Below are 13,914 nucleotides of genomic sequence, written 5' to 3' on the forward strand. Positions count from 1 at the left end.
ACTTACTTGATTTTATATGAAATATCTGAAGATGTTTAAATGAAAGTAGTAAAGATTTACATAATATGTTTGTCTACAATCTATTTTTACTCTCTCTCTCTCTCAATATCTTAAAAAAATAATAAAAAAAAACATGGCAGTGAAAGGGCTTGTAGGATTAAAGAAGCAGTGCCAAACCAAATCTATTGTCACAACAGATGAGCATAAAAATGTTTGGTCAAATATTCCTTCACCACACTGTGGAGTAAATTGTGTATACCATAAGTGACAGTGTAATTTTTGAAAACAATCCACTCCTCATAAACTCCTGTAGTTAGTATGCAGAATGTCTGAAAAATTGTGATATGAAGATACTAACAAGAAGTATGGCAAATCTTGAATGATTTTTGTCCTCTTTTAGAACATGCCTTTTACACCAGTAAAACAACTGCTGTGAGATCAGTGGATGTAGATATGGTCAGGAAATTGATTTCAGTAACACCTTGTATTGGTCAGATGAGTCTGCTGTAAAGAAAAATTTGTAAATTTTGTAGTCATATATCTGTCAAAAATTTCTTTTGCTTTTGCTATTTCAACCCAGATGTAGTTAATGAACTAGTCTTCCATTTTCAGCGGAGTACGCTGTATCAACCATGAATGATATCAAATTAATTATTAAACTATTGTTATCCTTTAATTGTACAATAGTATTGGTTTGATTTCTTTTGTTAAAAGTGTGGTTATCTGTACACAACTCACACTTTTCGATAAACTCCGCCCATCGAGTTAAGACTGAAGAACATTGCAAAGACCCACGCTCCCTCGTGACATTATGATAACACCCATCGGGTATCTGCACATAACCAACAATATTATAAGGGGAAACTACTACAAATTGTTCCATATAGGAGGGTTGTCTGGTAAAATCATGCTCAATTCATTTTATTAAAATTAATGTGCAAACAATGCTGAAAATTTTAGCATATATTTATGTATCATATTTGATAATAATATGATAAAATATGTTTGATAAAACATTGACTAAAAAGGATTTACTTTAATGTGCACAAGGATGTACCTTTGACCCCCCCCCCCTCTCAAAAAATCAGTTTCCTCAGAGAATACTCATTATTTCAAAATAAAAGTATTAAATAGACAAACTTGGGGTTAAAATTGTTATATTTTTAATTCATTATATATTATGTCGACATTGCGTGATTTGAGTCACCGTAAGCCTCCGACCTAATATTTTGTCGATCGACGTCACTTCCGATCAAACCGGAAGTGACAGAAAAGGCTTATTTTTGTAGATATTGGCACCAAATTGAATTTTTGAAGTCATTGGAGACGTCCGACTTTATTTTTCCTCGATCGACGTCACTTCCGGTCAAACCCGAAGTAGTTACCAGTGGCTCCTTTTCTACATATCTCCTTTTTATTGAATGAAAAAAAGTCCCTGGAGACGTCTCACATTAGTACGAGTCGAATGTTCTTAATAACTGTGTTCTTTTTAATACTAGTTTGCATTTCTGTCCTTCATTTTCTCCCCTGAATTGGACGGAAGACTTGCATGCTGCTCCAGCAACGAGCTTTGCTCTAGTTATAATTGTTTTTTTTCCTTACAGATCTTGTGTACGCGATTTCTCAAAAACGGCTCGATGAATTCCTATGAAACCTTCAGGACTAATGTAACATCACTTGAGCCATATGCGCTTTCTTTCCGTTTTGATGACGTACTTCCGGTCCAGGGATATCGTCGTTTTTTATATTTGAAGGTCATTTTGTCCAGGTTTTTTTCTCAACAAGGCTTTAGATAGAAACTTGAAACTTTCAGGTATGGTAGAGCCATGTATGTAGATGTGCTTAATGGATTTTAAATTTACCGGAAATGGCGCATGTCGGCGCTCGCTATGGTCCAAAAAAAGGCATATCAAGAATTTCAAATTTATCAACACTTTTTTCTACAATATCTGTTTACCTGTAAATAATTTGTTAAATCATTTAGAACAAAATATGTGCAAAACTAAACAATCTTTCATATGATATTAACAAAAAAATAAATAAATAAAGGATCTAGAGGTGCCAAAATTTTTTTCTCAATATTTCAAATTCTATTGAGAATTTGTAATACATTATTGAAGCAAAGTTTTTCAGTATAACGAGTGGAAGCTAGTTAGATCATCAAATGTCATCTATTGGTGTCACTTCTGACAGAACAGGCAGTAATAAACAAGAGGCCCAAGGGCCTTGAATCGCTCTTCTGATAAACTGTACAACCTATCAGTTCTATTTGAAGCCTCTAAGTATCCTGTAAATTCAGATAAAGCCTTGAAATTCCAAAGGTAGGTCATCATGACCTACATTTTAGATGAAACACTCTGAGAACCCAAGATGATTCTAAGCCAATAAGTACCTGAGAGTTGGTCATGGTGACCTACTTATCACTTGTCATTCTCTGAGGACCCAAGAGGCATTAACTAAGATTGATGATTCTAAGCCAATTAATACCCAAAATATTTTTAAAATTATAACCATAAAATTTCAAAAGTAGTTCACAGTGACCTACTTTTTAGATGACATACTTTGAGGACCCAAGATGCATCAACTGACAAAGTTTGATGATTCTAAGCCAATAAGTACCTGATATATTTAAATAAAGCCATAAAATTTCAAAAATAGGTCACAGTGAACTCCTTTTCAGTCAACTAACTCTGCGGACCCAAGATGCATCAACTGACAAAGTTTGATGATTCTAAGCCAATTAGTACCTGAAATATTTAATTAAAGCCATAAATTTTCAAAAGTAGGTCACGGTGACCTTCTTTTCAGTCGACCTACTCCGAAGACCCAAGATGCATCAACTGACAAAGTTTGATGATTCTAAGCCAATTAGTACCTGAAATATCTAATTATAGTCTTTAAATTGAAAAGTAGGTAATGGTGACCTACTTTTCAGTTGACGTTTTTTGAGGACCAAAGATACATCCACTTACAAAGTTTTATGATCATAGGCCTTAAAATGTCCAAATTATGCCTCTAAAACGCTTTGAAATCGAATGCATGCAAAGTTCAAAAAGTAGGTCACTGTGACCTACTTTTTGATAAATATGTTTTATGGCTCCAAGATTCATCATCTTACAGGATTTAATGATTCTAAACCTCTCAGTATTCAAATGAATGACCTTAATTGTTTTGAAAAAGATTAGCCATAAAATTCAAAAAGTAGGTCAAGGTGACCTACTTTTTAGACGACGTACTTCCAGAACCCAAGATACATCAACTGACAAAGTTTGATGATCATAGGTCTTAAATTGTTCAAAATATGCCTCTAAATCATTTTGAAAAAGAATGGCTGCAAAATTTAAATAGTAGGTCACCTTGACCTACTTTTGAGTCAACATGATATGAGGTCCTTAAATGCATCAACTGACAAGATTTGATGATCCTAGTCCTTATAGCTAGCAAAATATCAACATTTTAATAAAATGTAATTTTTGGTCAAATTTGAAGTGACCTTGAGACCACGCCCTTTGCCCCAGGGTAAATCCCCAAGCAATTTTTAATCTACAACATATCCTCATCTTTTTATGTAAGTTTGGTGATAATCTGTCCAGTGGTTCTTGAGAAGAAGATTTTTTAGCAACCAGTACTTTTGTTCCTATTTTCCTAATTATCTCCCCTTGTTTAAGGGTCACAACCCTAGTTTTAGTACAAACGGGAGCCCTTGGGCCAAGGATACCCTGTGACAACATTGACAATAATTGGTAAGGGGTTCTTGAGTTATGGCCCATATTCTAAAAAGTTTACGCACACCGCACAAATGGCCATAGCTTTAGCTCTTTGAGCCTTTGGCTCAGAAGAGCTAAAATGCATATATTTGCCATAATCGATATATTATTGGGTGATTTATGTCACCGGAAGCGTCCAACCAAATTTTTCGCCATCGACATCACTTCCGGTCAAACTCGAAAGAGGCAGAAATAGCTGATCATGTAGGTTTGGACTCTAAATTGAAAGATTAAAGTCACTGGAGACATCTTAACTCATTTTTCTTTTATTGACGTCGCTTCCGGTCAAACTCTGCTCTAATTACTTTAATTATTATTGTTTTTTCTTAAAGATTTTGTGCATGTAATTTTTCAAGAATGGCTCGATAGATTTTTTTTTAATGAAAATTTCAGGACTTATGTAACATCACTTGAACCCTATGCGCTTAGGCTGGCCCCTACAACGTAAAAATTATGGTCCGTGGGGTTACCTTTGGACCCCTTATAGGAGTTTCTGAAGACTAAAAAAAGTAATTTGTATTTGTTAAAATAAATATAAAGTAAGAGTTATCTCCCTTTGCATAGTTGTTAGTACGCTTATGTACTCTAAAGGTTTCAATTTTGGTACACATACGAAAAGTACTTCCGGTTTTATTAGTCTTTGAAAATTGTCTCTGGGAGTTTCTTTGTTAAATTTAATATCACGCATTTCACGTTTTCTCTAAAAGTAAACAAAATATTCTTGTGAAATTCAGAATATAGAATGGCTGTGACATTGTTCCGACCTGATTAGGTTTTGAAATTGAAATTCGGGAAAATAAATGATTTCAAGGGGCCAAACCTGAAAACAGACTTTTCCCTGTAACTATTTTTTTTATTTCTTAACCAAATTTTAAACCGTTTTTGGTTTTGGGTTCAGCATTAAGAGTATAACATAAAAATTATGGTCCGTGGGGTCACTTTTGGACCCCTTGTAGGAGTTTAAGTGGATTGAAGTACAGTACTTTTTGTTAATTTTTAAATAGTCATGACAGAGTTATGTCTCTTTGAATAACTCTTGATGGACTTTTATACTCGTTAAGTTTCCAGTTCAGTAGGAATCCCAAAGAACTTTTTGGTTTAAGAACACTATAAATTTTTCATAATGTAAGATTAATCTCTCTTTAAGTTCCAAAATTTTTTAGGAGTCTAAAAGCCCTCCGTTTTTGTTGAACGACAAAAAAAAAGGTCTAATGTTTTTCATTTTTTGGAGTTATCGCTCTTTAAGGTCCTTGAGATCTAAGACGTCGAAAAGCCCTCCGTTTTTGTTGAACGCCAATAACGTTTTCTCTAATAGTAAACAAGATATTCTTGTGAAATTCAGAGTATCGATTGACTGTAACCGACCTGATTAGGTTTAGAAAGGAAAATTCAGGTTAATATGGGATATCTAGGGGCCAAAGCTGAAAACACACTTTTCCCTGTAAGCTTTTTAATTTCTTAATTAATTTTTTAACCGTTTTCGGTTCTGTTTTCAGCATTAAGAGTTGAATTTAAAACTTATGGTCAGTGGGGTCATTTTTTGACCCCTTATAGATGTTTTAGAGGATCAAAGTTACGTAATTTGTATTTGTTAAAATAAATACAAAGTAGGAGTTATCTCCCTTTGCATGGCTATTGGTAAGCTTATGTTCTCTACAGGATTTAATTTTGGTACACATACAAAAAGTACTTCTTGTTTTATTTGTCTTTGAAAATTGTCTATGGAAGATTTTATCAAATTTGAAATCACGCATTTCACGTTTTCTTTTAAAGTAAACAAGACTTTTTTGTGAAATTCAGAGTATAGAATGGATGTGACATTGTTCCGACCTGATTAGGTTTTGCAATTGAAATCCGGGAAAATAAGGGATTTCAAGGGGCCAAGCCTGAAAACAGACTTTTCCCTGTAACTTTTTTATTTCTTAACCAAATTTTATACAGCTTTCAGTTTCGGGTTCTGTATTAAGAGTATAACATAAAAATTATGGTCCGTGGGGTCACTTTTGGACCCCTTGTAGGAGTTTAAGTGGATTGAAGTACAGTACTTTTTGTTAATTTTTAAATAGTCATGACAGAGATATGTCTCTTTGAATAGTCCTTGATGGACATTTATACTCGTTAAGTTTCCAGTTCAGTAGGGATCCCAAAGAACTTCTTTAAGAAAAAAACAATAATAGTTATTTTTTAGGGGTCGAAAAGCCCTCCGTTTTTGTTGAACGACAAAAAAGGTCTAGTTAAGGTCTTCCGTCTTCACGGAAGACCTTATAGTGATTCTACTGTTTCTTCTTCTTATTATTATTGTTATTCTTATTTTTCCTCCCATATTTTGTGGACGCGTTTTCTCAAAAACTATATAAAACGTGCGTGTGCGTGCGCGTGCAATGCGTAAAATGACCAATATACTTGATATAGCTGTAACTTTTATATTTTTTGATGAAATGCTTTGATACTCAGAATATAAGGATATATTAAAAGTGTTAACAAGACGACATGGTCAGCACATGCATGCACGTGTGCGCACGCGCAAAGCTTAAAATGACCAATTTACTTGATATAGTCATAACTTTGATACTTTTTGATGAAATGCTTTGATACTCAAAATATTTATATATATTAAAAGTGTAGACAAAACGACATGGTCATCATGCACATGCATGCATATGCATGCGAGTGCAATGTGTTAAATGACCAATTTACTTAATATAGCCGTAATTTTTATATTTTTTGATGAAAAGCTTTGATATTAAGAATATACAGATATATTAAAAGTGTAGACAAGATGATGTGGCCATTATGCACATGCATGCACATGCGTGCGCGTAAGATGTGTTAAATGACCAATATACTTAATATGGCCGTAACTTTTATATTTTTTAATGAAAAACTTTGATACTAAGAATAAACAGACATTTTAGTTGTAGACAAAATGGCATGGTCATTATGAATATGCATGCAGGTGCGCGTGCGGGCAATGCTAAGATGACCAATATGCTTGATATAGCCGGAACTTATATATTTTTTTAAGAAATGTTTTGATACTAAGAATATAAAGCTGCATTTATAGTATAGACGGGATGATATGGTCATCCTGCACATGCATGCACATGCGCGCGCGTGAAATGCAAAAAATGACCAATATACTTCCTTGTCTTATTTAATGAAGGTTACAGGAAATAAGACACCAAAAGGGAGTTTGGGAATGTATGGGGAACATCTGTAACGGTCCCCGTTACAATTATAACTAGTTATTATTATTAAGGCCTTCCGTCTTCAGCGGAAGACCTTCTTGTTATTCTTAGATTTCTTTTTCACTTTTATTATTAAGGTCTTCCGTTTCCAATGGAAGACCTTCTACTGATTCTGATGATTAAGATTATTCTTTTTTTTTTTCTAGACGCCAACTTTGATGCTTCATATCTTTCTCATGTCTGAACGGATTTTGTTCAAATTTTCAGAACTTTTAGACTTTACAAAACACTCTCAGAATACTGTAATACAATTCAGAAATTACCTTCTGTTAACGGGTTATTCCCCTTTGATTGAAATTTTAATGCCTCTGGTTTCCAGACAAAGGCTCTGAGACTGTAATAATTGGAGCACAAAACCCTTTGAAAGAAGAAGCATTGAAGTTGTGCACATCGGTTTTTGTTTTTTGATTTTTGCATTAAAAATGGCGCTAGAGAGGGGTCAAAAGTTAGAACGCGGAAAAGAGCAAAAATTTTGACATATTTTCCGTTATATCTTTAAAACTAAAAATATTTTGTTAAAACATGTAGAATAAAAGTTGTGCATTATAGCAAGAGCTTTCATTTGATATCATTTAAAAGGGGCTGGCCCCTAAAATTAGGGATCTAGAGCCCTAGAAAGTTTTCGCTTTATAACTCAAAAACAGTAAATATTTCGACATCGCTTTCGGAATTAAAGTTGTTCTTTAACACCTTATTGATCTCATACAAATGTTGTCTTGTTCGAGTATTGGGTAATATGTCATAATATGTAGGTTAAAAGCTGGTCCCGTAAACAGGTAAGCGTTTTCATTCGGCAGTTAAATCAGAACTCTTCATGTGTATAACTTAAACTTGCAATAAATTATATACCCTACTGTATTTAATGCTAATTTTCTTCTAAATAAGGTTTTAAACGTGTTCTGTGGTTCACTCATAAATTATTTTTTACAACTTTCTTTTCTTTTTAAATTTAGATTTAAAGGGAACACGTCTTCAAATAAAGGAAGGAATTAAATGTATCTATATAACTAAATAAGTAATATTAAACTTTAAGCATCGAATAATTAATGATTATGATTAACTGTATGCATTTTACCAGTTTACGTTCTCCATGTTCACCTCGATGTTTATAGTTATGTAACTCAACCCGCGATCCCACGTTGCCGAGGTCACCAGTGTACCAGCCACCTGCGGTCATAAGCCATGTAAACAAAACAAACATCTGAGAAGACAAATCCATTGTGTAGAAACAACGATAAATGAAACATTATGTGTTTTTTTTTTTATTTATATCGAATCTTTAAGATAACTTAATCTCATCTTTGATTTAATCTTAATTCCAAACACTAGTGCATAAAATCATTACGAATTTTAATCGCTTTCACCGACCTGGTCACTGTCGACACAACAATACGATAAAAAAAAAATTATTTCTCTATCCCGTGTCCCGTGTTGTATTCTATTTCAATTGTAATTGAAAAGGTGCTACGGCAAATAATTGCAATTAGTGATGGAAATATTAAGTATTAATACTTGTGTAAAGTATAAATGTCTCTTGTTTCTTCATTTAATTTTTCATTTAATATTAAATAAATTATATATACATAAAATAATACTTTTAAACATACAATAATTCACGCCTTCTAACAGCAGACAGTATACATTCCGCTCTGTCTCTGTGTTTAACTTTAAAATTTGTAACCCACTCGTCGTTCACACGTGGCCGCAGAGATTAGTGAGCCACGGTCATATCAGTGTTAAAATTCAATGTGTACTCGTAGCGATTAATGGAAAATTGTTTTGAAATCATTTCGAATCTTAAATATTATTTTATTTCACTCTATTTCACGCTTATTTTTTATCATTATCTTATCCGCCTGTGCATTTATCCATGTTAAGTTTTATGCATTTTAATTGCCGACTTAACCATTAGGTTTGCAACAATTTATTTTTCTGTCTCACGTTTTAAACTGCATGTACACATGCAAAATAATTGTAAGTGGAGGTGACGTTTTCAATTCTCGGGAAAATCGAAAATTAAATTAATCACTTCTGAGTTTGCATTATTTGCTACCAAATTATAATTGTATTGTACAGAATGATATACTTATGCATTTCTTTTATTTCGTCGAATAAACAGAATATACAGGATTATACGGAACATGCTTGTAAGTACATGCAGTTTTACATGGAAGAGCGCCCAAACTTAATACATCCTGAGCTTTCAAAATACACATGCTTGTGTACAAAGCAAACGGGTAATTCACAGATAAGGAAAAACAGAAAAAAACATGTCTCCATAAATTAAATACACAATCGCAATGATGTGTTTTGATTGATCAGCATACGGTTATTCATCCTTCGTCCATGCATTTCGACTATACGGAAAAAAGATTCGATTCGGTAAAATAAAGGCAAACGAGGTTGAAAATTGTCGGACTTTTTATCCAAATTAAAAAAAATGTGTAAGTCCTTTGAATGGCAATACAGTGGACCTTCAGATATCCGGACACCAGATATCCTGACACTTTAGTTTCCGGACGATTTTCCATGGGAATGAAATTTTTTAACGTTATTTTGTCTCGTTTAACCGAAATTCCGCGTTCCGTATCTGGACGGTCTTTTTTCACCGCAAAATGAATTTTTACGTTATATTTTGGTTCATTTATCCGGACGATAATTTTTTAACTTGTCTGTCAAGTCTGCTCAAATTTCTTGATTTGGGTCTGAATTGTTGTAAAAACACTGGTATGGCTGTTTGTTTTAAAAGATGATCACCTGTGACCTGTTATCAATGGCTTGCGGCAAGGTTAATTGTAGGTCGATAGATACGCATGAGACTCTCGCTTCTCTAACATGGTTTAGATACGTATTAATTAAGGGAAATAATTTTATAAGTCTAGGATAATTTTTTCGTAGTCGGCAAATATATTTCTTTTACTGTTAGAATACAGTCGTAACATGGTTTTATGTATTTATAGACATGACATCGGAGTTTTTTATGCACAGTATTTTGTGCGCAAAACGCATTCTATGATTTGATAAATTTGTAAAATATCTTTCAAAATTACACAATCGTTAATGCGATCTCGCTTTGGATGATTACGATCAGCGTTCGTATACATGTGCAGATTATGTCACATTTAGCATTTATGGGCGTTCATGAATATTAAATAAGACTACCGATAGTACCGCCATCGCTACCACATGTGTATATAGGAGAAGTTGATTCATTAGACACTGGGAAGTAGAAATTACTACGCAGCACAGTTAAGGCTGCAGTAAGGAGGCGGGGCCTAATTTATACGGGAAATGCTTACTATGACATCACACAAAAATACAAGTTCTTCAGATTACCACAAAATGAAATGATTTGCTATTTTAAACTGTTGAATAGCTTTAAACTACATCAATACTAACTAGTGCATGCATTTTTGTCGTTGGTTAAATCCCACACAGCAATATATCAACAATTCACTGATCGCAATGCACTTGTCAATGTGACGTCATATCGTAAAATTTGATGCAGTTTGTATGCAGTGAGAGGCGGATCAAGTTATATTTATACAATAAAAAATGTATTTTGTAATTAAATAAAATATAAATTGTAGATATATAAGAGGCCATTAACTATGATGCGATGTCTATTTTATGATTTTATTCATATATTTACCGTACATTCCCTAGACAAGCGATACTGTCGTATATTTGTATGCAGATTCATTGAAGGGTAATAGAAGGGTCGTAATAAATCGATATATTGCAAGGGCATGCCCTCAATGAATTATGACAAGCTTTTACACATAAACTCAAGAAGTATGAAGATATTTGAAAAGTGCTGCGAACCTGTTGAAATCTTGCAAATGAATTAATTATATCTATATTTAATGTACTTGACCAGCAAAATATTCAACATACGGTCTAACAAATGTAATTTTAGCAATTAGACAGTGGAATTTATATAGGTTCGCAGCACTTTTCACAAACTACAAAGAGTGTTGAAAATAATTATATGTTAAACTTAGATTTTTAACTTGGTTATGCCCTTGCAATATTAGAATTTATAGATAACCTCAATACTTCAGGTATATTTGCTAAAATCACGTGACTGCCACCTCACGTGACAAGTCTAAATAAGAAATCCAATCGTCCTCAACATGTAGTTTTCACACACATTGCATTTATCCGATAATAGTAAAATCCTAAAAAGAATCGCCCATCCTTGTAAAGAATGTATTTTCTATCTAAAAAATTTCCATTTGGCACCTTAACTGTACTGCGTAATGTGACCATATAAACACGTTTTTTCCAGTGACACATGTACTTTTTTATTTATTTAAACAAGTATCGATAAGTACTAACTTATATTAAAGTATTTAAACATATAAAGCAACATTCTTTACTATTACCAATGGTATGAAAGGCCATATATCTATAATCAAGGCAATTCAGGTATCCGGACGCTTCACTTATCCGGACAAATTGACTGGGAACCAAAGCGTCTGGATAAATGAGGCTCCACTGTATATCCGAATAGTAATTAAGCAGCCTATTAAAGATATCACGGCGTCCATAAAAGGATGAAACTTTTTTTGTAAATAAAGTGGTTCTTACAAATATGTAACAAATCTTAAACATCTAAATAATTATTTAATTTTTCTAACAAATACTTATTTGGTTCTAAGAAAGCCACGCAGTTGTATACAAATATTCCATTATAATCTTTCATGTATCTAAATTTGGAGACTACACTCTCTTTATTCGATACGTATGTAGGTTCTGTTCTTCATTATGGATGTGAGACGTGGGGATTTCCTAAAGCCCCACATGTTGAGCAAGTACATATTAACTTTTTGAAGAAAATTATGTCGCTTCGAAAATCTACAAATAACTTAATGGTTTATTTCGAATTTGGTAGATGCCCAACGTATGTTCAAAGAAAACTTCGAATTCTGGAATATTGGTGTAATTTGATCAATACAAATAATTGCATGCTGCAGACATGTTATAAACAATTGTTTTGTGAGTATGAAAAACAACAGGAAAATTGTACAAACTGGTTAAGTGCAGTTAGAAAGCGTTTTTAAAACACTATTTGGTTTGAGTGATAAAATCCTTTAAAAAGAATATTGATGACTACATGTACCCTAACTCATCTGGAAAATCGGCAGCAAAATTTAAATTCTAATGAATCGATTTCGACTTCTTTATCAAAATTTTCCCGAACTTTTCCGTAGACCTCTGGCTTTTCCCTTAATTCTGTAACACTCGGAACTCGAGAATTACCCGTTAGGTGTTGTTTCTGCATCACTTCCGTATAATTTCTACTTTGACATTTCCAAATCTTACATTTTTTACGTTTGATGACAAATACTCGGATTATTTTGGAATGCATAGGCAATTAAATAGCACGATTAAAGACAAAAAATATCTACCGAAACAAAATATAATAACATTTTGGTGACATGTGGTAGGTATATGATATTTTAGGCCTGATATCCAAGAGGGGTCCAGTGTTAACAAAAGGAAGTGACTTACCTTCTCTATTTCATAATACCGCGGGTATGATTTTTTAATTAAATGTTAATTCTACGTTATTTTTGGATTTTTCATATGGAATACATTGAAAATGTGTACTAGAAGATTAATTTATGGAAAAAGACGAATAAAAATATTCTTGGACCCAGGGTATATATTGGGGGTGGGGGTCCTGTCCACAAGCATTCAAGCTTAAAAGACCATTCAAACAATACAAATCAGGAGCAGTGCAAACCTTTTGAAATCAGAGGTAGAATCAAGTGCCATGGATCTGTTATGTTGTTCATTTTTTACTTACCGGTTGTCAGTAAATACAAAATTTACATGTCATGTTGTAAATTTTGTATTTACCGCCACCAGGTAAATTCAAAATTTATAGCATGAGAGATCCTTTTTATGCTAGCACTTACCCCGACACGAGACCTTATACGGTCTCATCCAAAGGACCGATCTCCACCTTTTACTACTTATCCAAACTGGACATAAAACATTCTCAATGAATTTTTAAATCATTGTGTTGAACCTAACAAATTATTCCGACTCGCTGTATGGTCTGAAAAAACATGGCTGAACTTAACCATTCAGAAACCCACAGATTGGGATTGCTCTTAACCAGTGTGTGTTATGGCCTTGATGCAAGGTCATTTGGTTGAGTCAAGGTCACTGACAGAGAAACTGTAATTTCGCTACCGTATTTCTACTAGTGAAACATTGCTGGTATCATGCAGAGTGTGACATGGCCTTGACTCAAGTTCAAGGTTACTAAGGATAAGATGTTTTGACTAAATGTATGGACTAAAAGAACATGTGTCACTGTGAACTTTTCAAGTCGGTAACACACAGATTGGGTTTTATGGCGAGAGTGTGTCATGGCATGACGCAAGGTCATTTGGAATGTTCAAGGTCACGTACATTCCTTTACAGTTTTTCCTAGCGAAATATTGTAAGTTGCTTCCCCTTACAAGATTGCTTACATGTATAACTTTAGAATGTGGCATGACATTGACTCAAGGTCACTTCTTCCTTCTGCAGCTCCAACGGAAGACCTATTCGTTGCTTTGCAACGAGCTCGCTCTAGTTTTTGTCATTATTCTTTTTTTTTCGTACCGATATTGTGCACGCGATTTCTCGAAAATGGCTCGATGGATTTCCATGAAACTTTCAGGACTTATGTAATATCAGTTGAACCTTATGCATTTTGTTCTGTTTTGATGACGTCACTTCCGGTCCGGAGATATTGTCGATTTAATGATTTTTGAAAGGTCGGGTTGTCTGGAAATTTTCTCATGAATGGCTCTACATGCAACAGTCAGGTATGATAGATCTATGTCTGAAAATATGCGTAAGGCATTTCATTTTTACCGGAAATGCCACACTTCGGC

General features: G+C 33.7%; 1 protein-coding gene across 1 annotated transcript in view; it reads right to left on the reverse strand.

The window, feature by feature from the left end:
• Positions 1-293: 293 nt before the first annotated feature.
• LOC133185623 (transcription factor CP2-like) overlaps positions 294-13,914 on the reverse strand; it is a 486,219-nt gene continuing 472,598 nt past the window's right edge. Inside the window, exon 16 of the mRNA XM_061320938.1 lies at positions 294-504. Within this exon, the coding sequence (XP_061176922.1) occupies positions 458-504 (47 nt within the window). The 3' untranslated portion in view covers positions 294-457. The remainder of the gene's footprint in view (positions 505-13,914) is intronic.

This window comes from Saccostrea echinata, unplaced genomic scaffold, assembly GCF_033153115.1.
Source record: "Saccostrea echinata isolate AGI-Se365-2 ecotype Australia unplaced genomic scaffold, CSIRO_AGI_Sech_v1 ptg000001l, whole genome shotgun sequence".
NCBI classification, from domain to species: domain Eukaryota; kingdom Metazoa; phylum Mollusca; class Bivalvia; order Ostreida; family Ostreidae; genus Saccostrea; species Saccostrea echinata.